The 23,204-nt window shown below is 41.5% G+C and overlaps 1 protein-coding gene across 1 annotated transcript in view; it reads right to left on the bottom strand.

Annotated features, from left to right (window-relative positions):
- PTPRR (protein tyrosine phosphatase receptor type R) overlaps positions 1 to 23,204 on the bottom strand; it is a 136,036-nt gene that overhangs the window by 35,070 nt on the left and 77,762 nt on the right. Inside the window, exons 5-6 of the mRNA XM_050904872.1 lie at positions 22,650 to 22,912; positions 47 to 233 (exon numbers count right to left, since the gene is read on the bottom strand). Of these exons, the coding sequence (XP_050760829.1) occupies positions 47 to 233; positions 22,650 to 22,912 (450 nt within the window). The remainder of the gene's footprint in view (positions 1 to 46; positions 234 to 22,649; positions 22,913 to 23,204) is intronic.

Genomic DNA, 23,204 nt, shown 5'->3' with positions numbered 1-23,204 from the left:
CCAATTATGTCAAAAATCCTCATTTAAAGCTTGTTGTTAAACTCACCATGAATTCTGTTTGAAGTAAATGCGAACATGCCACCGCGTCTCGAAGCTGCTGCCGTGTCAGGACACGGCCGGCTGACTGTAGGTATTCCATCGCTACTTTTTCTCGCGGGGTTGGCACAGCGATGAAAGGTTCAACACTTCCCAAACTGCTCATATCCAAAGTCAGTGAGACATTGGATCCTCGTCTGCGTTAGAAAATAATTAGAACAGTTATATCAGATCTGTGTTACTGTAGGTCCCACACTCATGTAGCTGATCCTGAGTTATTTATGCACCCTGACTTTCTGTATAGTCACTGGGAGATTTGGGTATGCAAGACTGCAAGACTGGTTTCACTGGAAGCACTGGGTGGTCAGAAAACCAAGATTTTACGTATCATCCTACCTCTTGAATCTAACAACCGATGCTACAAGAACAGTGTGCTAGGGAGCAACGATTTGGATTATTCTTAGAAGTAGAAACTGCTCCCTATATGCTACTTAATCGTTATGGATGTCAAATGTGAAAGTGATATCTTAGTAAGGAAGAAATGTTTCACAGAAAAAAAAGGGGATATATTTCTAACTGATACATATAACAACCTGGAAATAAATTCACAGTTACGTCAGCTATATGTTTAACAATCTACTCAAATTAAATGTGCAGAACGGAGGGGAAAAAAGTGATAAAATCAGCAGAAATAAGTGGAAAGGCAGTGCAAACGTTGTGACTACCAAGACAGTGGACAATGTCTCATGTTAGGTAGGAGAGAAGGGAAAGGCAATAAACCACAATAAATAAGCTGCATCCAGAGGAGGAATGGTCACAGACTTAGAGGGGTTGTTTGGAAATGCCAAACATCTCTTGCAGGACAATCAAATTCATCAACATTTCACATTTCTACAGGAAAATAAAGTTGGATTCAACAACACCTTTGAGCCGTGAAAATACAAATAAAGCACACTTCTGTATGCTTGGTACGAGCGCTACTCTCTTTGTCGCTTTCTCCAAACAACACTGAAGAAAATGTCTTTTTTCATAGTTTCAACCCATCGATCAAATGTTATCTATTCAACCTTTAACTTTAGGCATATTGATTGCAATAAATCCATGCTCTGTGAATTGTGATGACTAAACACACATTTGTAGACATTAATCAAAGTTTTTGTGTTTATAAATCAGAAATTGGTACTATAAGACTGTAAGATTCAGCTGTCTGAACTCAGCTACAGATGCCCAGGTAGAGTAAACGTCTCTAACATTTACCAAGCAGCTATGCACATATAGAGATATGATAATGCAAGTTTCATTCCTACCTGTGCACATTATCGTCCCTCCGTTAATGTATGCTTACAGGGGAGTTCTTCAAGCTCTTAGTTGCTCTACCATGCTCGGATACATACAACCACAACATAAGATCTCTGTCCCGTCTCTCCTAATAGTCATTCTGCCACATCAGAATACAACTCCACAGTTTGCCGATTTTTAAAGTCGCATATGCCAGTGATTAACCATTTACTGGTTAATCCATTATCCAGTGACTCCAGTTTTCCTGCTAGAACTCTGTGTGGTTGGGTGCATTTCTTACAGGCAGGAGAACTCCCGCTGGGTGAGTGTGACTGCACACCGCTCTGGACGCTGGGATGTTGTTAAGATACAACTGTCCCTTTTACAGTAGTAACACATATTATTATAAACATCATACAGACATCATCAGATAGTATCTGTGAGGCAAGTGCTATTAATATCGGGGGAATGCGTTCCTCTAGTCTGCAGCAAAAGTTGCTTATGTTAATACTTGCTTTTTACTACCCTTTCATTATTTATTGGTGGCCCATAGGTATTTGTATGCACACATATTTGAGCAAATTACTTGTCTTTTCAGACACTGTGACTCCTTACTTAGTGCTGGTGTTGCTGTTCTGTTTTCTGATCTTCTGCCACCAGAATAAGTACTCTTTGGCTTTATTGCTTTCTTCTTCGTTTGTAAGCATATGAACATAACACTTTTTTTTTGTTCTGACACAACTTTGATGCACTTCCCTTCCTCTTAAACATGTCAGCAGATCCTTCAGTAATTTTATTGTAAATTAAACCATTTCTATTATGTCAGTCTGCATGAATAGAAATGACTTCAGTCACTTACCTGTCACTTAGCAGAACACAAAGCAACAATGGCCAAGAGACAAGACCACCTGGTGGAACTGGTGAATCTCACATTGTGCCACAGTGTCCATAAGCCTATTTCAGCTTAGGTGATGGGTGGGTGATAGCGAGAGCTTTGCTGCCCAGGCTCGCAGATGCTAACAGTGAGTCAGCGACAGAAGCAGAGGTGGGAGAGGCAAGATGGAGCCGAGGCGGCCGCAGGCAGCTGGCTGCCTCCAGGGGTAGATGGGGACAATTTCTGTTGGCAGAGGGAAGTAGGTGGGGTATGATTCTGCTAATTTTGCTAGGAGGTAGGCAGAAGTGAAGCAGCATCCTGAGCAGAAATGACTAGTAACTGATATGTGCATAGGCTACCAGTAGTGCTCTGTGGCTCGTTACACACCCTGCACCATACCAAAGCCCCAGCCGGCAGTACCAGTGCTCATACCCAAATCCAGAGCCGTGACAGCCTGAGAGGTGGGCAAGCCGCGAGCTGGCTGTGGTGGCTGCTCTCTGCCGGACCCTGCGGGAGGGTCCTGGCTCACGTACCCATCCCAGCTCCCTGGGGACTGCCCCTGCCTGTGGGGGAAGCCAGTCCCCCAGCTCCATGCCGCTTCTCAAGGAAAACATCCTGTTAGACCGCTTTCTCACAAAAACCCTCCTGCGAAAGCACCTCTTCTGACCACGACTAGCAATTTATTCCACGGAAAAAGGCAGTCCTTCAAACAGGTGGCTCTGAGGGCGTATATCACAAATCCAATCTTTTGAAAACAATCCAGAAATCCACAGAAGAGGTGTGCAATGAACCTCTCCAAAACTGTTTAGGCTACCTTTGGTTGAGAAATGGGTAGCGATTTAGACCCATACATACTTGTGGGAGAGCCTACTGAGATTTCCTAATATAGAGGAAAAGTATTCGCATTGTTCAGTAACAAAGTTGAGTGAAAATGTTAATATTTTCTTTGGCTTTTACATTGTTATAACTGACAGTCTTGGCAAAAAGGCTATTTCCTTTTTAACAACAACAAAAAATATACCTGATCTAATTATAACTTTGAGTTTACAGCTTTTACCATTTATGGGGATTATTGACGAATACCAGTGTTGAGAATCAAATAACTTACCCTGGAAAGAAGAAATAGTATTTAGCTGTGTACTTAACACATTAAAAGCTACACATTGAATAAAAACTGAATATAGGGCAGAAAATAATTACCTAAAGGATAGCAGTCTTTTTAGAAAGTCTGTAAGAGGATATACAATAGATAATAGCTCTGAAGGCAATTCTTCCATAAAAACAGGCATCTCAAAGAACACTTTTGAAGAAGTGTGCTTCAGTTAATAAAAATATTTTAATAATGTTTACATTAGCAATACTAACTATTGCCAATATTAACATTAATCACACAGACTTCTTTATTGCATTCAAGACCATGCTGAGGAATAGAAGACATATCGCCTTGTCTTGAAAGATGAGGGAGGGCCTGAACCCATCATGAGCTTGTGTGTCCTAATAGAAGATACTTATAGTCTCAGGTCCTGCTCTGGACTCCTTGGATTCTCTGTGTTCCTCCAACAGTTAAATTCTTCACTTTCTGTAGAAAAGAGTAGAAAGCAAGATTTCTCTTCTCTTTTGCTACCTGGGTGGAAAGAGGTTAGGTAGTGAGCCCACCTTTTCCCACCTTCTTGGAGGGACTGCACAAGGCTGGCCACAGAGCAACAAGGAGGTACCACCTAAAGCAAAGCCCATTTTTGGTAACTATCCCTTGTCTCCAATAGGTTTTGAATAAAGAAATCACAATCAGACCAGTGACACTTCAAGTCAGACAACTCATTTTTCTTCTTCTTCTTCTTCGAGATCTATCTCCTGACTACATACAGGTATCTTTCCATTTCAAATTAGAGTGAAGGAACCATACACATGGGTTTTCCCTTATTTCTGAATATTTACAACTCTCTTTTACCTTCTAAATAACTTTATAATCTTTATGTTCCCCGTGTTAATAGTCTGGGCCAATTAGAGAAGATTTTGTTATGATACACCTCCCTCAGCATGCCCTTGAGGTTGTGTCTTGATGGGGAAGAGCATCATGTGAGGAATCTGAGGAATTGTAAACATTCGTGACAACATTACATTAAAATCAGCATGAGACTAACTCTTCCGAAGTTTCACCAGCTGCGACAGCCACCTCATCACTGGGTACGTGAATAAGTGCAATCAGGAAACCACTTGTGTCTGTGTATTGTCTAGTATCCCAGAGGGGGGTCTTACTACATACTCACAGCCCTCTTTTCAATTGGGTAATAGGAACAAGTCCATTGACGAGAATCCACTGGAGTATTTTTAATAATACATTTATAGAAGCAGATTTTATTACAGACCATGATTTAAAAAAAAAAAAAAAAGATTAATGCAATGTTTGTTTGAAAACTCTCAAAAGGAAGCTCCACCTGTCCACCTTGGAGGGCCACCACGTTACTAAAGCCTATTAATCATTAGCGAGGTCATTTCCAGGTCTTCCCTGACCCTAAAATTAAGCCATAGCTGGTGATTATGAAAATCCAATTACCCGACACATTTTCCCAGTTGTTTATTTAAACTGGGTAATTTCTTTAAATACACATTCCCATGTTTATTCAGCACTCCTGAAAAATGCAACGCCCAGATTCCCAGTCCTCTGCTTTTCATTCTCTCTAGTGGTTTTGGAAGCAGCAGTGACGGCTGCTGCCCTCCAAGAGCCATTGCCCTTCGACCCCAGCATTGCAGACGCGGGAGGCGCTTCCTTCTGCACCCTCGGTCCTCTGTCCCTCTGCCGAGCTTCTGCGCAGCCGAGGCGGGAGCTGTGTCACCCGTGCAGGTGGAAGGAAGCCATTAATTAGTGGGAAGAGCGGCGCTGGCTGCGACTGCTGGGGAGGGAGTTTGCTTTGGGTCCTCAGATCCCGCTTGTACCAGGGGACGCTCCGCAGGGCTACTCTCCCTGGGTTTTACTGCAGGGATGGTGGGAAAAACACCGCGATTCCCTCGTGCGTTTTATTTCTCTAGTGCTCACAGACTAGGTCTAGACATGGGTCCTGATACTCCTCCCTTGCTGGTCCATCTCATCAGCAAATGCACTGAATTCAGGTGGGTTTTGCACTGCTGCAGTTGCACTGGGAGAGCACAATTAGGCATGTGGTTTCCACTACTTACTACCTTACCGGTGCCAGACTTCACCTGCTTATCTAGTTTTATGTTTCAGTGGAGTAATTCAAAGGAAAAAAAATACCAATTTGTAAAAACGGACAATGGAAAAAAATATAGGTCTCAGCTTTCCTGCTGCTTTTAGCAAAATAGCTAAGAGAAAACATTTTGTCATGTAGATGAACAAATGTGATACATAAAGCTGTGGTGGGGTGTGAAAAGCAAAGTAAATCAGAAAAGGACATAACGTTGTTGTTGTTATTAATGCTGTATTTCAATATAAAACAAATAAAAATAGGATACTGCATAACAACTCCCATTGACTTCATCAAGAAAAAACAGTGTTGAAAAAAGAAAAAGTAGAAAAGCAGAAATACAGAGGGGTTAAAATAATCTTTGCAAAGGACTGAACATACTGCTATTTTTTTTCAGCCTTGGGCAAACAGTAACACAGATCTTCTAATATATGACTGAGATGTTTCTTCACAAATCCAGATTTATAATATCCATTACAGTCAGTCCTCAGAAGGTTAAGAGATGACTCTCATTTGAAGTGAAATATAATTTGATAAATTTTAAAGTAACATTCACAGTATTGTTAATAGTTGCTTCTAACAAGCATAAGAATCGTTTATGTATTTTTCACAAATGCTTATATATGATTCTTGCTCTGTACATGCTAGCCTGAAATATATGTCATCACCTTGTACTCCTTGTATTACTGGGTGTCTTGGGAAAGCAGAGCTGAATGGTTACATTAATGGGTGTGGTAATCTCTCAGTTTTTTTCTGATCATCAGCATACTATCTCAAACAAGTCTTCTAAGCATGTGGTAAAACTCCATTATTAACCACCTAAACTTGAAAAAAGAAGATTCATTTTTTCCTAGGTCTACATTCTTTTCTTGGAAATGTAGAGCTCATAAGTTTCAGTTTTCTGTTGTGCTGCAGCACATATTAGAGAATATTCTGATAGAAAACCCCACAAGTTCTGATAATATACAATACCCATTAATGTAGTTATCCTCTTATTTACTCCTACTTTCAACAAAGGTCAATCAATATCATCAGTATTAGTTTGAGAAAATAATGGATAAAAAATTCATTATGTAACTATGTGAATGTCATCCTAATAAATAAATATTTGCACACAGTACTTATTGCATATAAGGTACTTTTTATTTTTACACTTCTAGGTGCCCTATGAAGCATTGTTATACAGATGCTATGCTTGGCAGATCCATGATGACAACAACTCAGTTTCCCAAATGATCTATGCTTTGCTTGCTGACTATTCTGGGTTGCCGTTGGTTTTCACTTGAACAAGTGCTGCAGCTTTTAGGAACTCACTCAGACCTGGGGTTATCAACGCTTTTAAACAAACCAAACCTACCTCACAGCCAAACCGAAGTACTCAAAAATCAGAAGCTGCAATCAACCAACTAACAAGGCCAAAGAAGAATTAGTGTTAGAAGCAGGACTAAAACCCAAGGTTCCCTAAATCTGTGTCATTTCTCAAGTTACCTTAAGTCGTTTTGCAATCAATTGTCATAGGTACTCTTCTCTAAAGAAAATTACTCTTCAATTGATTTCAAGATTCAGTGTTATTTATGTCAATCATTTACTTAAAAAACAACAGCAGAGGAATACAAACTGATTTTGATAGAAAATCTGCAACTATGAATATAAAATGACGGATTTACCTTGCATTAAAGGATAGTATGCATTATGGCGAGTCTAAATTGATACAGCCCGATACTTTGAGGGACCTGTTCCACTCAGCTCATGTTTTGTCATTTTGCAGCAACTTCACCATGCATGAAAAAAAAAAAATGCAGGACCAGAGTTCCACCTTCAGCGTTTTGGTGTGCAGGTGGTCAAAACTTGATCTTCCCCCCTCTCCTGCTATCCCCTGACGTACCAGTGCTACTTAAAACACCAGAAGTTACCTACTGACCTCCTATCATGCCTAGGAACAGCAGACCTCTCTTTTTCTATAGGCTCCTGGCCCCATTTCCAAAGCCTTATTCCTCTCACAGATTAACCTTCCTCTGGCTCTGATTTTTCCTCTCCAAAGAGGTGATCCTGGACAGATAAGTAGATATTAGCCCGATGTTTCCACAAGCATGCTTAGCAATTCAATTGTTAATATTACTGATATTTATAATATTTCTACTCTGCCTCACAGTCACCTGCACCCGAGATGAATCCTGTAGCCATTTGTGTGGGCAGCCCGATCTCACCAACCAGAGGACCTCATTTACAGTGCAGAGGGACTAATCTGGATATAACACTGAAGCTAATACCTATCACCAGAAAGCCATAGGTGGAAGATACTTAAGCTCAGGACTATAAGGGAGGCAATAGGATGAAGTATGCTGATCCTATGCATCTTCTTGGAAAGAACAGCTGCCATTTCTGCTCATGTTTGCTCTATCACACAACTCTCCTCATAGTATTCCAGTGTTGCATTATGATTTTTTCCCACTTATTTGCCACTTGAAAAACTGACGCCTCCTGCCGTTCATGCTGAGGAAGGGCTCTGGAAGTGACGACAGCAAGCTGTGTGCCTACTGAAAGAAGAGGAATATATGGCTGCTGTGAGGCAAGACTTCCAATCCTCTGCAGCTTCCTAGCTACAAGAAACCTCCTGGCAGCACCTGGCAGCATCCTCCAGACCTCTCTGAGTCCATAGAAACTGATCAGGAGCCTCAGCTATAAAGTTTAAATGGCTTTTCTGGAAAGTGGAGGCACTTCATATTCTCTCCAGAGGGTCTGATCTTGTTCCCACAGCCACAAGCGAGAGCAGGCCAATACCTCTAGCACTAAATTGCAAACAATTCTCAGGATCTACTCACAGCTCAGCATGTCAAAATGAAGTGAGGAAACGGTCTTGACAAGTACTTCTGGACTAAGTTTTAAGCAATCAGTATCTGGTTAGGACAGGAATGGCTCAATATCCTGTAGAGGAAAACAGCTGACATGAGAGTAGTTTCAACTTTCCCTCTTTTAATCATGCTTTCTAATGTACTGCCAATTCACTCCTGTTCTGCCCTCGATAAGGCTACGCCGCTCGGCTACGGGAACTGACTGTTCAAAAATGCAAAGCTTATACAAACTCCCATCTTTTCCTGTAGATTATTTCTACAATCAAATTGCATTTTGTCACGCAAACTTCTCTCTCCAATAAAATTTGAATGGTAACATAAAGCTCTATTTCTGATTCATATTCTCATATACGTGTTTTCAGCATGAGTGAAAACTGAGTTAAATGTTCAGAAGTAAAAACAAATGAAGATGCTAATTTGTTGTGCTTATTTGAGCTGTTTTTTTGAAGAGCTGAATAAATGTTTACCAATTTATGGTTAATTTGCTTTAGATAGTAGAGCTTTAATTGAATGCAGTCTTGTTTATTGCTATTATTATCTGCTTGCATTGCAGCATTGCTCTGTTTCATACTGGAGGCCTCATTGCACAAACATACTGGATGACCTGTTCTCTCTCCGATTAATGCACATGCTAATTTAAACCAAGCTACAATGAATATAAACAAAAGGGATTAAAAGAATAGGGAAAGGGAAAAGAGAATGGAGAGGAATAACAATTAGCTGCTAGGGCTGCACAGATTAAACAAATGCACAACTTAGTGAGCTCAGATAATGCATTTATTTAAGGTAAGCCAACAAGAACCATTAAAAACTCCACATATTCTGTCTGCTGAATCTTTTGCTTGAAAATTAGGAAAAAAAAAATCAATTTGCAAATTATTTTTTGTCATACTTGTACGAGTTGCCCCTCTACAATTTCTGTTCATAAGTACCTCCACGATGCCTCAGAGAAGCTGTAGCCAGGCACCGTCAGTTCCCATGTAGGTCTCTTGTCCAGGTGCAAAGCCTGATTACTTTTCCCAGCAAGGCTTACTTCTTTGCTGAGCACTACAGCATGCCCAGACGGTGCTTGCCTGCAGTATTCAGAGAACCGTAGCCTATCTAAGAGAACTTATCTAATAAATGAGAATGGAGAGGTGCAACACTACAGCAATAGCTTCTAGGAAGTGTTTTTTTAAGACTGCTTAACTGAGATTTTTTGCTATTTAGTTGGTCAGCCCTATGGTAAACAAATAAATAATGGACTGATCTTAGATTTTCCAGCTTTTAGATGAAAAAAAAATTTGTGGTTTTTTTTTTTTCATAACAGGAGCCTTATCAATAAGTCCATTTAGCTTCATGTATTCCATACTAATTAATCTCTTAAGCACAAACTCTACCTCCATCCTGCACCTGCTGCTCATTTAAGGAATATAATCTACAACCCTTAAATCCAAACAAGCAAATATATAATCTATTCACACATTAATGTCCTTCAATACTCTTTTGAGGCTTTAACCAAAACCAGTTGACTTGGAAAAAGACATGGGTAGGAGTATTCTTAATGTAAATGGGCAGTATCTTCAGACAGTATCAGTAAGAGAAAATGATTTTTTATTGTGACTTGAAGACTAATCAGTACAATGAGTTCTTTCCTGGTGAGTGTGCCATTTGGGAAAGACAGGAAGGAACATCTGGGAAAAAAAGGCGCTTACTACACCCTGTCAACCTTAAGATAATAAAAAAGCACATTCCTTGTTTATTTGACTTGGTCTTCATTATCTTTAAACTACTGCAAGTGTCACACAGAAGATTTCTAAGCAGACAAATGAATTGTTAGTGCACTTTGAAGAAATTACTGAACAGCAGCAGTTCCTGAAGAATGTAAAACCTCCAGACCCACACCATTGCTCAACAGAGCTGCGCCATCTATGGACATTTCTAAAGGGAGCCAGAAAAACTGCTCCACTCAGTCACACAGTGGACAAAGCATCTAGGGCTGCCTGGTCAGACCAAAACTCCTTTTAGCTCATACACTTTGGAAGGCACAATCTCATTTCCAGAGTGACTGATGTGCTTAAGTTATACTACGAGTTGATGGCATTTAGGCTCTTAGAGACAGGAACCATATATGTGCACTTAGGTCTGCCATTTAGTTGCTTCTGAAGTTACCAGAGCTGACACCTAGGCTAGGTATATAAACCTTTCTCTCCTCCCAGCTTTTTCTGCTTGGTTCACTTTAGTAGTCTGGCTTTCCAGCCTTGCTTTCTATGGGAAGGCTTGCTCAAACAAGTATATTAATGTGCAAAGTGCCTGGATTCCCTTTGAAAATGAAGTTTAGGAAATCCACTTAGGCTTGTAATTTGAAATGGAGCAATGCTTGAATGCTTTTAAAAGACAGCTGTAAATGTCTGCATACCAAGGTGTACTTTATCTTACACTTCAGAGATTAGATAGACCTTTAAAAGAGGTATTGCCAAGCTGTACAGTCCCATTTAGGGCTGAGCAGCTTATGAGGAACGGGCAGGTAAGTGACCTGGAGCTCCTTTCTACAGAGCTCAGCAGATCTGTTGAAGGCCACAGCCCTGGCCACTGCCTGCCTTCATCAGAGACATTCCTATAGGGGAGTGCATAGGCTGGGCTCTAGAGAAGGGAAATGCATCTGTACCTGTGCCCGGAGATGAAGGCGTGGGCCAGAGCGAAGGCCTTCTGGATCTACTCTTGCTCATACACACCATCAATGAGTCAGTACAGATTGGAAATTTCAGAGTGAAATAATTATAATTGCTTCAGATTCATAGTTCTCTAGTAGCAAATGATTCATAGCATTAAGAGACTTAAACCACTTGATTTAAATTCACTTCTATGAATTTGAATAGAGGAGGGAAATGTGAGGACTCTGATAAAAGCAGTGTTCCTCTAAATGCACATTGCATTATGAAATAAAGAGAAAGGAGGAGAAGTCATATCTGAAAGACAAACCAAACTCCCTCCCAACCTGACCTCCGCCCCATTGATCTCAGTACAAATGCTCTCAACACACAGGGCTCCATACAGCTAATGATGTAACAAGGCATAGATTAACATACATTGAAGGGAGTGATGTAGAAATATGAATGTAACTTTGGTGTACTATGCAAGACCAAAGGTTGACCAGTATCCTGTTTTCAACAATGGCCAGCAAGAGGAGGTTTAGGGAAAGAACGCAAGAACAAAGCAAGCAGGAATTACTGATTACTTAATTAACACTATTACTTATTTTTAGTATGCCCTCCAGCTTCTGGCAATCTGTAGTTTAGGAACGTCCTGAACCAAAGGTGGCTTCCACATCTTTGTGTCTGGTGTCTTCTCTTCTGTGATTTTTCCTTCAGACAGCTTTCTTAGCCCACCTTATGACCTCTGCACTGTCCCAGGACAATGAGCTCCGTAGCTGGGAGCCAGGCAATAGTGAACACTAGACATGGGGACTAGAGGAGTACTTAGGCCATCTACATTTGGAAAAATCCTTGTGATGAAGCAGAAAACATTTATTTTATTCTAATCTTATCAGTAAATTGCAAATGCATTCTCTGTAGCCAGAGGATTACCTTTGGGATTAATTACAATACCAGCTTTCTGCTTTTCACAATGCTGCCTTCTTTCGCAAACCTATTCAGTACTGTGCTCTGTGGGCCAAATTCTCTTCCCAGATATCTCTATAAATCCACTGAGGCAAAACAAGCTAAATAGAGTCTAAAGTGAAACGAGACCATGCAAGTTGGATTTATTAGCTGTTGTGTACTTTCCTGCCGTTCTGATTGTTTTCCTTCATTTGTTGAAAGGCTACGCTGTTACGTCCACTATCAAATCCAGGGAAAGGAACTGAAAGCCTCTGGACTATGCAGCAGTCCTCTGGTGGAATTTGCTACAGCTCAGGAAGGATTTGAGACATCTCAAAGACAGGAGATGCGGCTGCCAGGGGGACGGTAGGAAGTGGAAGCGCCAGCCCTGGCCGAGGGGCAGGCTCAGCTGCCTCCTGCCCAGCACCAGCCCCATCTCTCGCTGGCAGCACAGCTTTCCAGGGAGCTGCTATTGGACATCCCGGAGCATCGGGACTGAGTTCCCTAGAGAAACATTGTACTTAACGACATTTTTCTGTGTGGGAATTATATACAGTACTTCCCCTTCTGATGCCTATCGCATATTTGAGCAGTCATTTGAAGTCACTGTGTTCTGTTTTGCTCCTGTTATCAAATCACAGTATTAACATAACAGGGATAATTATAGCTACCATAAATTAGTAGCAACAATACACACAGTTTGTTAAGCATCAAAAGTATATTCTTTGATAGGGAACGTAAGGGAAGTCCCTGTCCCAGAAAGAAATATCACTGTCGTAGCTTCTTACAGACTCTACCAGTTAGAGAACTGAATGAAGAGTTCAAGAGTCCAGGTATTTTATGAAGATAAGGTACTGATTCGCAATATCATCTTGGATCAGTCACTTAACCAATTAATGTCTCACTTGCCTTACTATGAAAATAACAAAAAGAGCTCCTGAAACATGTTGGCCACACTCAGCAAAGGTTCAAAGTCAAACCAAACTGATGTATCAGCTTGGATGTCATGGTATCAAAGCAGACAAACAACTCTAGCAAGAACCTGGCTGAAATGTCAGTATCATATGAAATCAGTTACTGCCTCTGGGCAGTATTTCTTGGGCTGAGCCATTCTCATAGCATATTCTGGGCATCCTCATCTCTGCCATGATGCTAGTGCTTCTGCGTTTCCTGAGGCTTGCCTGATTGTCTGTATGCATCTACTACCTTGTCTGATGTTTAGATCGTAAGTTTTTTGGATAGAGGATCATGTCATTTTTGTGTGTTTACGGAGCTTTGCACAGAGGGATCCTGATCTGTGACCGAGGCTCTCAGGTACTATATTAGCAAAAATGCTAAAGACAATTTCCCACAAGAGCTGAGAAATAGTCTGACCCACAGCTTTACATGCAGTATTCTTTGAGGAAAGGTGTATTTGCAAACAAGGGACATTTCTGCTAGCTAGCAGTGTTAAGCTTTCTGTACATAGTAGCTCTGACTGCGTAAAAGATCTCTGCTGAATTTCCAGAATCGTTTTTTTCTGAAAAGAAGTGTAATTAGTCAACTGTCATAATTTGTAAGTGTTCTCCTGACAATGCACAGAAATAAAATGAATTATGATTGCATTCAAAGAAGAGATTCATGGCCTGGAATATTAACTGATGGCTACAATATAAGCTAGATGCTTAATAAGTACTGTCCAGTACATGGCTTCCTGCAATTCAAAGATATACTTGGATATTTTATATTGCAGTTTTGGAGGTGCTTTCTTTTCTTTCTTTAACTGTATTCTGTGTCTATTCCTACCATTTTAAGTTAAGGGGACCTGAGCTAAATTCAGGTTTAGGCTGCCCTGCAGAACAGTTGACCAGAAGGAATGGCATGATCAGTGAGAAATACATTCCAAAACAAGAGGAAAGGTGAATATTTCTGTTTTACTTTGAGGCATTGGCCTTTTTCAGACATTAATAGGAGCATTCAAGGAGACTTCCATAAAGCCCCCAAATCTGAAAAATCAACCTTTCTTGTAAATTTCAAAACCCTGTATATCTGATAGGGATGCTCCCTTCTACATCAGTTGTTTATTTTACTGAAATCAGTACCTGTGGGTTCTAGTCAAGGATTCATGAGATGCAATGTACTTCGTCCTGTTTGTAAGTCAATCTCATAATGAAACTGGTTCTCTTCTCCCTCTCTTTGTCCCTTAGCATGGCATTTCCAACCTGCTGATGTGAAAAGGTGATATATTTGGTTGTAATGTCACAGATGGACGTATCCTGCTACGGGCTGAGCCGAGATACTCGGAGCATTCAAATTCAGCTAACGTGCATCTCCTCACTTTCCCAGATGTCCCACTCTGCCTGCACATTAGGACAGCTGGTGAAACAGTCACAGAAACCCTACCTGGGATTGTTGACCACAGAAATGAAGCAGAGGCAGAGAGGAGCTGAGGAAATCAGCCACTGGAAAGCTGTGTTGGAGTTTAACCCTCTGACCGAATCGCACTTAAAAACCCAAACCCGCTGCTGGACAAGAAAAGGGGATTACTCACAAAACTCAAATCACTCATGTTCCCAGGGCAACAATGGCTTGTCTGATCCTAGGCCTGAGAATCATTTAAATATTAACATGGATATTTCCCCTCAGTTTCTTGTGCTGTGTGTTACTTTTCAAAAGATCAGCTGGACAAATCACTGCAAAACCACCAAAACTGTCTACCAGATGGCGGCCACTGATTAATTTGTCTTAACTTAAGCCAAAAAGGAAGAAAATGCGATGGGTGGAGCAGTAAAGACAAGCACAATCAACATCCGACCAAACAGGGTTTCCTGTCACCTTGGGAACGACACTGATTGGCACTGCGGTTTCCTGTGTACAAGCTAAAACCAGTAGCAACTGGAGTAACAAGAATAAACGCCAGATAAGAGACCTGGGAGTACAATAAAATTATTACAAAATTCCTGATTAAACCTCACAAGACAGTAAAGGCAAAACCATGAGTAGGCATGGGCTGCATGCTAAACTGAGCACTCCTCGGCATCTGAGAGAAGAGGACTACGAAGCCGCGCCAGAAGAATTTCTCCAAACAAGGGTGGGCTAATTTGCCTGAATTATCCACTCCCAGAAATGATTGTCACGTGCTTTGAAGAGCTTTTAGTTCTTTGCAAGAGGAAAAAGAAGGGATGTGGGACAATTTAAAGCAGAGATGGAGCTAGGAGCAGTAACGTACCATCTACCCATGCTAATCTCAAGTAATTTGCAAGAGGTGCTAGAGACACAGGGAAACGGACTGTGGGTGTAAGTTTGGGCGATGGTACATAGTTATTTGCATCTATTTATTTAGATCATAACTCCCACCGAGTTTTGCTTCAAAGAGCTCTAACCACAACCAAAACACCTTCTCAACCAGCCAGGAGTCAAATAGTTAAAATATGGTTTTTAAAGGGTCTTTGTTAGGCTGGTGCCTGAGTTCACTTCCCCTCCAGAGAAAGGGGACAATTCACATTCCTGCCCTCTTCCTACACTGCAGATAAGCAAAGACGTCTGTAATGGGTTGGACAGAACAGACGTTTGTGCAACTTGGAGGTCCAGTACTTGCAAAAAGTTTTCAGAGTGACTGTGTGCACTAACAGAAACATTACACAAATGCAAGTTGGAGGTAAAGCATTATTCTCTCTCTAGGCATGAATCCATGTGCTAAAACAGACCTCTCAGGCACTGAGCAGGAGACCCTCAGAGCTGGATCCCACTTCATGTTCCCGTTACTTAGACCAGTTTCTCCCACCTTGGTAGCCCAGGTTTTCAGCCCTTGCCCTTACCCTGTCACCCAGAGTGTAGGTGCCAGCAGTCACAGTGTGGCTTTCGAGCTAGTTGAGATGGCCTGAGGAAGAGAGAATCCACAATGCCGGGCTGCAAGGAGACCTTGCGCTGAAAGGAGCATTACTAGAAGGCACAGCCCGTAAACAGCTGCCCGCGATCAGGACTGCTCCCCTCATGTCAGCTGCTACACCAGCTGTGCACTTCTTCATGTGCAAGCTACATCTAGAAAAAGAAGTTCAACAGTGCCAGGAAACAATCCCAGGCACTGAAACTCGGTAATGGATATTGCTACGTTTCAAGCCTTGCAGCCCTGGCTTGTTTGTAGTCTTTGCCAACAAGAGTGCTCCAAAGCAATTCACTGGCACAGTTTGGGAACCAGCACATGCACAAACCGTTCCCAGTAGGCAGTCTGCATCCAGCCCCTGCTCTTTTGGAGGTAAAAGGAGCTTGGCAGTATGGACACAAACTAATCTCTGCTAGCTGGCCTCAGCGCAGTGTTTGTGGGTATATTGAACTTATTAGTGCATCTTACAGACCATGACAGAATATAGCTGAGAGGTCTGCCAAATGAGAGAAATGCATTTTCAGGTCCTTCAGAAAGTGTTTTTTTTTTAAATTGTATTCTCTCAATCTTCTTAAATGATGTGGACTAATAGCAGCATGTAGGATTTTTACTGTACTTCAGGTTAAGGTTCTCATCTTTGCTACATCTCTTCAGATGGACACACCAGCCAGCCAGTCTCAATCCAGTGGTTAGGAGCGTGGCTGGAGGAGGTTTATGTGCCATGTCCAAAGTGCTCTAATGAGTCGGTGGCAGAGACGGATCGGAGCACAAAAATTCCTGCCTCCCACCTCAAACTCAGTTTACCAGTCCCTAGTGCTTTGTAAATTCCTTCTGATAGGATATCACCATAAAATTGTTCTCCAGCTAGTACTTTTGTGTTGGCATAAGCTGTGCTTTGAACAATTACACTGACATTTTCCTGAAAACAATCCCTAGGATGTAAATTAAGAATGCAGAAAGCATATTCAGCTCCACACAATAGGGTAAATTTATCCTCCAAATCTATGCCAAGCTAGTATATTTTAGCCAGGAAATTCAAGGCCCCTTCCTGTAAATATATTAAGTTCCCATGCTTGTGTCATAAACTACAAAACCTGGCATATTTACAGTAGTCCAACTGCAAGGTGCTACCCTCTGAGCATTACTTGAAATGATTACTCACAATGGACAGTTTTGTATACAGATAACAGATCAGCAACACCATAATTATATTTGCAGCAACTGTGCTCTGTGATCTAAAAATCAGAACAGAACCAGAGAGAATTGTTGAAAATTTTTCTCATCTATTAGAGCGGAGATTTTGTTGAAGAGTGATATCCTGAGATGCAGCTGCCGTTATATTAATGAAACAAAGAGCACATCAGGTTTTCTACCCTGGTTCCAACATTTCTTAGGAGGTTTTATTTGGTATACAGTACTGTTAAGATAATGATTCATTTTAACGGATACTGCTTTTCTAACACCAGGAGAATAGGTATTACGGTTAGCGTTTGTCATCCACAGCCTTTGCCATCCAGATGGCAATTGACAGGGCACAGAAATTGTGTAGGTGGCTGGAACAATAGTTTAATTTGTGTGTCTATGCAGAATAACTAATAAAAGAGAATAGTTATCAACATTAACACAGAAATTTTCTTCCACCTCCAAACTTGAAGCCCAAACTGTCCATGATTTTCTCTGTAAAGATGTCAAATACAAGATGTTTCTGAGGAAGGATGCCAAAGGCAGACAGAGAACAATTGCTCTCATTATTTGTGTGACTATATGTGTGAGTACCTCTTGCTAATACATTCCTGATTCAAACTTTATCTTTTGGCAGTGAGTTCCACGGACTACTATGGGTTATCTGAATATATATTTTTTTAATTATTTAAAAATATATTGCCTTTCTTTTCCATCAGAATATCTCTTTTTCTCATCTTATAAGGAAGTGGACAGAGGTCAGCCTTTAGCAGCTTTATAATGCACATTATTTTAACTTTTATTTCATTATACTTACAGTGAGCTATACTCACTGTATGTCCACTGAATGCTTCTTAGAACTGGAGAAAATAATTCTGCTGTCAATTTTTAGGCATCTTCAGGATGGTAAGAGAAATCTCACTGGTTACAGTCTATTAACTGTGGCATAGGGTTTTTATAGTATTGCTCTGCTTTGTGGGGAAAAGTAACATCACGCTCGGTTCTTGCAATCAGAGTTCAAGCCAAGATTCAGTCCTATCTGTTACGTTTGTAGGGAGTTACACTTGACATCATTGATTTAGGTGATTTTCCCCCTACTATTCTCTATTCTGATGCCTACTGATTTTCTCTAGAGGTTGCAGACTTGGTTGCACAGCGTACGTTAAATGATGTCAGTGAGCAGCCCTCTCCCCTCCAGTTTTGCTCACGCTGGCGTTGCCTGCCTTCCCTTTCACAGAGTATCTTCTGTTTTCCTGTGTCCCAGCAGTGCTTCCATACCATTGCACGATTCTTTTATTTCACATTTAAAAAATATTTTATTATTTCACTTATCTATCTGCCAGGTTTTTGCTCTATTTGCCAAACTTCTTTCCTATTATATTCTCCACTCTCTTGTATTTATTTGCAGAGAAAAAAAATTAGCACAAAGCGCATGTAAAATGTTACTTGGTCTGAATGAGAGTCCTGCATGCCCCTAGCATCCTGATATGTGAACATGAGGACCTCTCTCTTTTAGACAGAATAATTTTCCAATTACTATGTCACAGACTGAGAAAACATAGTACTTTGATTTCTCCCACTGATTATTTAGATGTAATAGCCACAGTTTTAGGTCTTTGTGGCTAGGATGGCATACAAATGCTTGAGAAGACTTTTCAAAACACTGTTTGTGTTTTTTAACTATTTTAGCTATTGTCCACATTTTCTTTTATTCCATGTACTTTTGCATGATAGAGAGTAACTAATTTGAACAAAACAGTATATTATGCACTAGTTAGTTGAAATACAGTTGTCCTAGTCACAAATAATACTGGAACTAAAACTCACAGCAGCAGTGGCTGGAGGAAAAGTAAATCCAGTTGTAAAACAAGTGAATACCGTGCTGGTGTGGTAACTTACTTATATTTATATCCCCACCATGCTTGTGTTTTAACAACTCACTGCTTGTACTAAGAATTTTCAATGCTTGACATGTCAGAATGAAATTTAAAATATCACATCCCACTTCACCACATTCTGATTTTGGCTGGGACCATTCATATCAAGATGAATTTTGGGCCAACCAGCAGAATAAAAGGAAGCCTTACTCTGCTGAAGGAAAAAGTATATATTATTCATATAAACCTATAAAAGCCTAAGTAGAAAAATAAACACTGATGCAATATTCCTGGATATGCTCACGGAAGAGAAAAGGATCATTTACGTCTTAAATTCAGGCATCAGCGCTATGATATTGTGACAGTTCATCACCGAACTCCCCCACGGGATAACATTAGCTCTTCCGCTCCTTCGGTCAGTAATAGCACTGTGTGGGTTGCCGATGGAGGAGGTCTTTGCTGCAAAGGAGCAGCAGTTGTGAAAACACCAGAAGAGAGCAACTTTCAAGTGTTCTGTGCTGAACGATCCGGAGTATGCCAGGAGGCTCTGAAGAGAGCCCTTCACTTGCCTGCCCCGGCATCTATCACTAATTGTAAAAGAAAGGAGTCAGTGCCTCTTTGTTCTAACAGCCCTCTCATCTCCGTACCTGTCGGTCCCTCCTCCGCTCTTGGCCACCGCCGCCCCGTCCCTCCCCCAACAGCACGCCGCACATGGGCACACATCCGTGATCAGCATCCAGGGAAATAACTCGCCTCCTGAGGCCGCCGGACCAGCTACCTTCCTGACCGCCTTCCCTCCTCCAAGAGCTACGGCCAAAGAGGAGAGCGTTGCGGGCCACCTTGGCGCCAGAGCCGGGGAGGCTGGGGGCGCGGGGGGGGCGGCAGTGCCGCCGGCCGGCTCTAGGTGTCACCCTCCCCGCGCCCGGGCTCACGCACAGCTGCATCCAGCAAGGCACCGAGCACCCGGGTGTGTGTGTGTCACATGTTAAAAATCATCGTCTGCGGCATTCTACCCATTTGAGAGTGCAAATGTTGCATAAGCTGCCGGGGAAGCTGTGTCTGACAGAAATAGCTGAGTAAGAGCCTTTCCAGATACGCAGAAAAAAATGGACATGGACTTGGCTCTAGTATTCAAAAGCAAAATACGTTTTAAGAAGCTGGACAAACTCCCAGAAACATTTTGATCTATGGACAGTTGTCGATTAACAATTTGTCTGCCTCTGTACCAGCCAATGCTATTCCTATTAAAAATGGAAGGGTTCAGAGAGCCAGATGCTGATGTGGTGCTTTGTGAAAACTCAGTTCCACCATATTTTTGCATTTAGATACGCTCCTCAAAGCAGCACCTAGTGTGCAGAGCAGGGAGAGCTTGAGAGGCAGACATCATCTGGCTTTTCTGCCCCATCCTTCAGAGATACTGTCACAAACTTCCCATCTAGATGGCTGGGCACAGCAGTTGGCTCACTCCCTGGTTTGGCCTGTGGTCCATTGATTTCTCTTTGAAGAGCTACAGTTCGGTCTGGATCATACTAGGCATTTCATGACTATGGATCACACTTAAGGACTCAAACCAGGGAGTTTGGATAGTTAGAAAATACTGCTCAGGAACCACCGTCAAGCCATCTGGCCAAAGGAATCTCAATGCTAAGTTCGTCAAGGAGTTCCCATATCCACACTAGCCTGCCAAGAGCTCCTTCCTCTGCCAGAAACCAAAATCAGGGTAGCAAACATTATTGAATGGGTGCCTCCAAGCTGTGGCTATGAGCAGCAAGGGACCTCCAGGCTTGATCCCACTCCGTACTGACAGAAAAAGGGCTGCGAGCAGACTGTTTTGTGCACAGTGTGCTGCTTGCAGTGTGCAGACCCATGCTGTAAGGTCCACCTCTCCCATGTGTAATGAGGATGGCCCAAGGTTGCCTAGTGCAACGTTGTTGCTGGGCAAAAAGGTGGAGAGCGGTTTTAAACTGTCTACATACCTGGTCGTTAGATGATGTCTGACGCAAAATGTGTTGCTGCGTTATTACTTTTTGCCTCCAATGCTTCTGTGCGTCAAAATGTGTGTAAATTTGTTCATCATACAGGTTATAGTAAATAAATAAGAAATATATATAATAATAGCTGCTTATTTCAGAGGAAGAGAAGACAACCTATTCCCTAAAGTTCTCTCCCTCACATCCCCAGACCTTTGTATCACTGAGCTTGAAATAAACCACCATTTCTTAGAAGTGGACTTGGGCTGATAAAGTGTAATGGTGTTCAACATGACAAAAAGAACTGCAGAATGGGACGTTATCACAATTGCTTTCACTTTTTCACAATGGCCTATTAGTGTTCTTCTACAGTAGAAACTGAAGTGCTCAGCTCCTTCAACTTCTTTTTCCTTAGAAATAAGCTGAAATGCCTGGTTTATTTGATCAAACATCAGATTTAGTTTCCTCTTTGTATCATCTCAGCTCTCCATTTTGACATATCTGACTCAGAACTGTCCTTCCAAAGGATGAAATTTGGTTTAGGAGTATTACATGCTGAGTTCCTATCTGCAGTGGTGGAAATTAAGATCCTAGATCAATAGATTTTATTTTCTTTGAGCAATGGAAAAATTTATTCCCTGGTCCTTAAGTACAAACTCCCTCTACAAATTCCTTCACCCCAATCCCTCTCAACTATTACATATGCTATGTTAGGTACTAGGTATTATAAACTAGCTATGTGATCCCCATGCTAGTGTGCTTTATTTTTAGGGTCTTGTGGAATGACAGCAACTATCAAAACGTGTTTACTTGCTTCCTCCATTCCTTATTTTTTTAGCTGCAGTGATATCACTACATATTTTATGACAGCTCTGCCTTTCAGCATCTTTTACCCATGGAAGAATCAATCCTCCTCCCTTAGCTCTGCCTGTGGCTCATAAAGCCATTGATAAAATCTCTGTCATTGAAATCCCATGGGTCAAGCTGAATCAGGGTTACTGCTTAACTCTGAGAGTCCTCACAGACAAGGCTCCACTTGGTCTTCTTTTCATTCTGATTTCCCCGTCATATCTGCGTGGCGTCTGTTCTTTCATTTATCGTCTGTGCCAGGGTAGAAGAGTTCAGTTGCACGGCTGCATGCTACGTTAGTTATTCAGAGCACTGATGTTTTATGAAAGCGGCCTGCAGCCATCAGGCAAGAAATTATATAGGTTTCTAACAGAGGAGAGACAGATGTCAGTGTGCATTCTCCCGTGGGATGAATAACTAGTTTTTTAAAAAGAGCACTGGCCCAGTTTTTGAAAGGTAGAATGAGTGGCAAGGTTTGGTGCCCAAGTATTTCTGAGGAGCTGCACACAAGGGTTGGTTTCATTACTAATCACTTCCTTCTCTTTTTTGTAAAGCCTGTAGACCTTGGACTGTATCCCGACCATCACGGAAAGCTGGATTTAAGAAGAAAAATTATCTAAAGGTGATAATGGAAACACTGTATGAGATTGGTAAATGTACTCAGTTGGTGTATATATCTCTTCTTTCTAAGTTTCCCATGTGCTAGGGACTCCCTGACAATGAGAACGCCCTTTGCTGACAAAACATAACCAGCCCTTGTGCCCTCTGCCAGGATCAAAACAGGCAAAAATCAATGGAAAATGAAAAATTATTTCTTTGGAGTAATTGTTGGAAAGGGGAAGAAACAAATTAGAAAAATAAATTCAGTACTGCAGTTAATCTCAGCCCAAACTTCTGGACCTTTGCTCATATGAAAAGAAAAGGAAAGGAGGGAATACCCATGAGATAGATATTAATACACCAAAATCCCACTTCTCAGATGTCCGTATGGCAAAGTCTCCCATTCACTGACAGAAGAGACACATATGAAATCATGCAGCATGAGTATAACAAAGCAGAATAAATCCTGAACGTGCTGGGCACTATCCTACCTTTCCTGGAGCCCCACAGGTTTCATTCTGAAAGGAGACGGACTGGCACACAGGGGAGGTTTGAGGTCAGGAACACATTGGCCTTGAGGGTCCACTACAACGTTGACAACCTTTGGAGCCTGTTCAGGCTGGACCATGCTGTTGGTGGTCTTATACTCGGACTGAGATGTCTGCAGGGGAAGGGGCGAGAGGTGGATCTCCTGCTTCTTTTCCTTCTCTTGTCTCAGTGACAACTGGATCTTCTCCTTTAATCTGTACAGAACCTACAGAAATAAAGAGGAAAGCCTAATCTTAATTCCCTGGTAAACAAGGCAAGGAAAGTATGACAAATGCTGGATAAGATTGCTATACGTGGCTTTCATTCCTAGAAGGTAAGCCACAAGGTGTGTTACACGGTGTTTCCCACAACAGGATAAATATTTCCATTACATAAACCACAGTGTGTACACGTGGGCAGTAGGGATTTTAACAGTTCTCATTATGAGCCAGTAATTATTTGTAATACCAGCCATTGTATAATTAAAGGGGCAAATAACATAGAATGGAAAATAGTTA

This window comes from Gymnogyps californianus, chromosome 1, assembly GCF_018139145.2.
Source record: "Gymnogyps californianus isolate 813 chromosome 1, ASM1813914v2, whole genome shotgun sequence".
NCBI classification, from domain to species: domain Eukaryota; kingdom Metazoa; phylum Chordata; class Aves; order Accipitriformes; family Cathartidae; genus Gymnogyps; species Gymnogyps californianus.
This window is presented reverse-complemented; position numbering and strand designations above follow the sequence as displayed.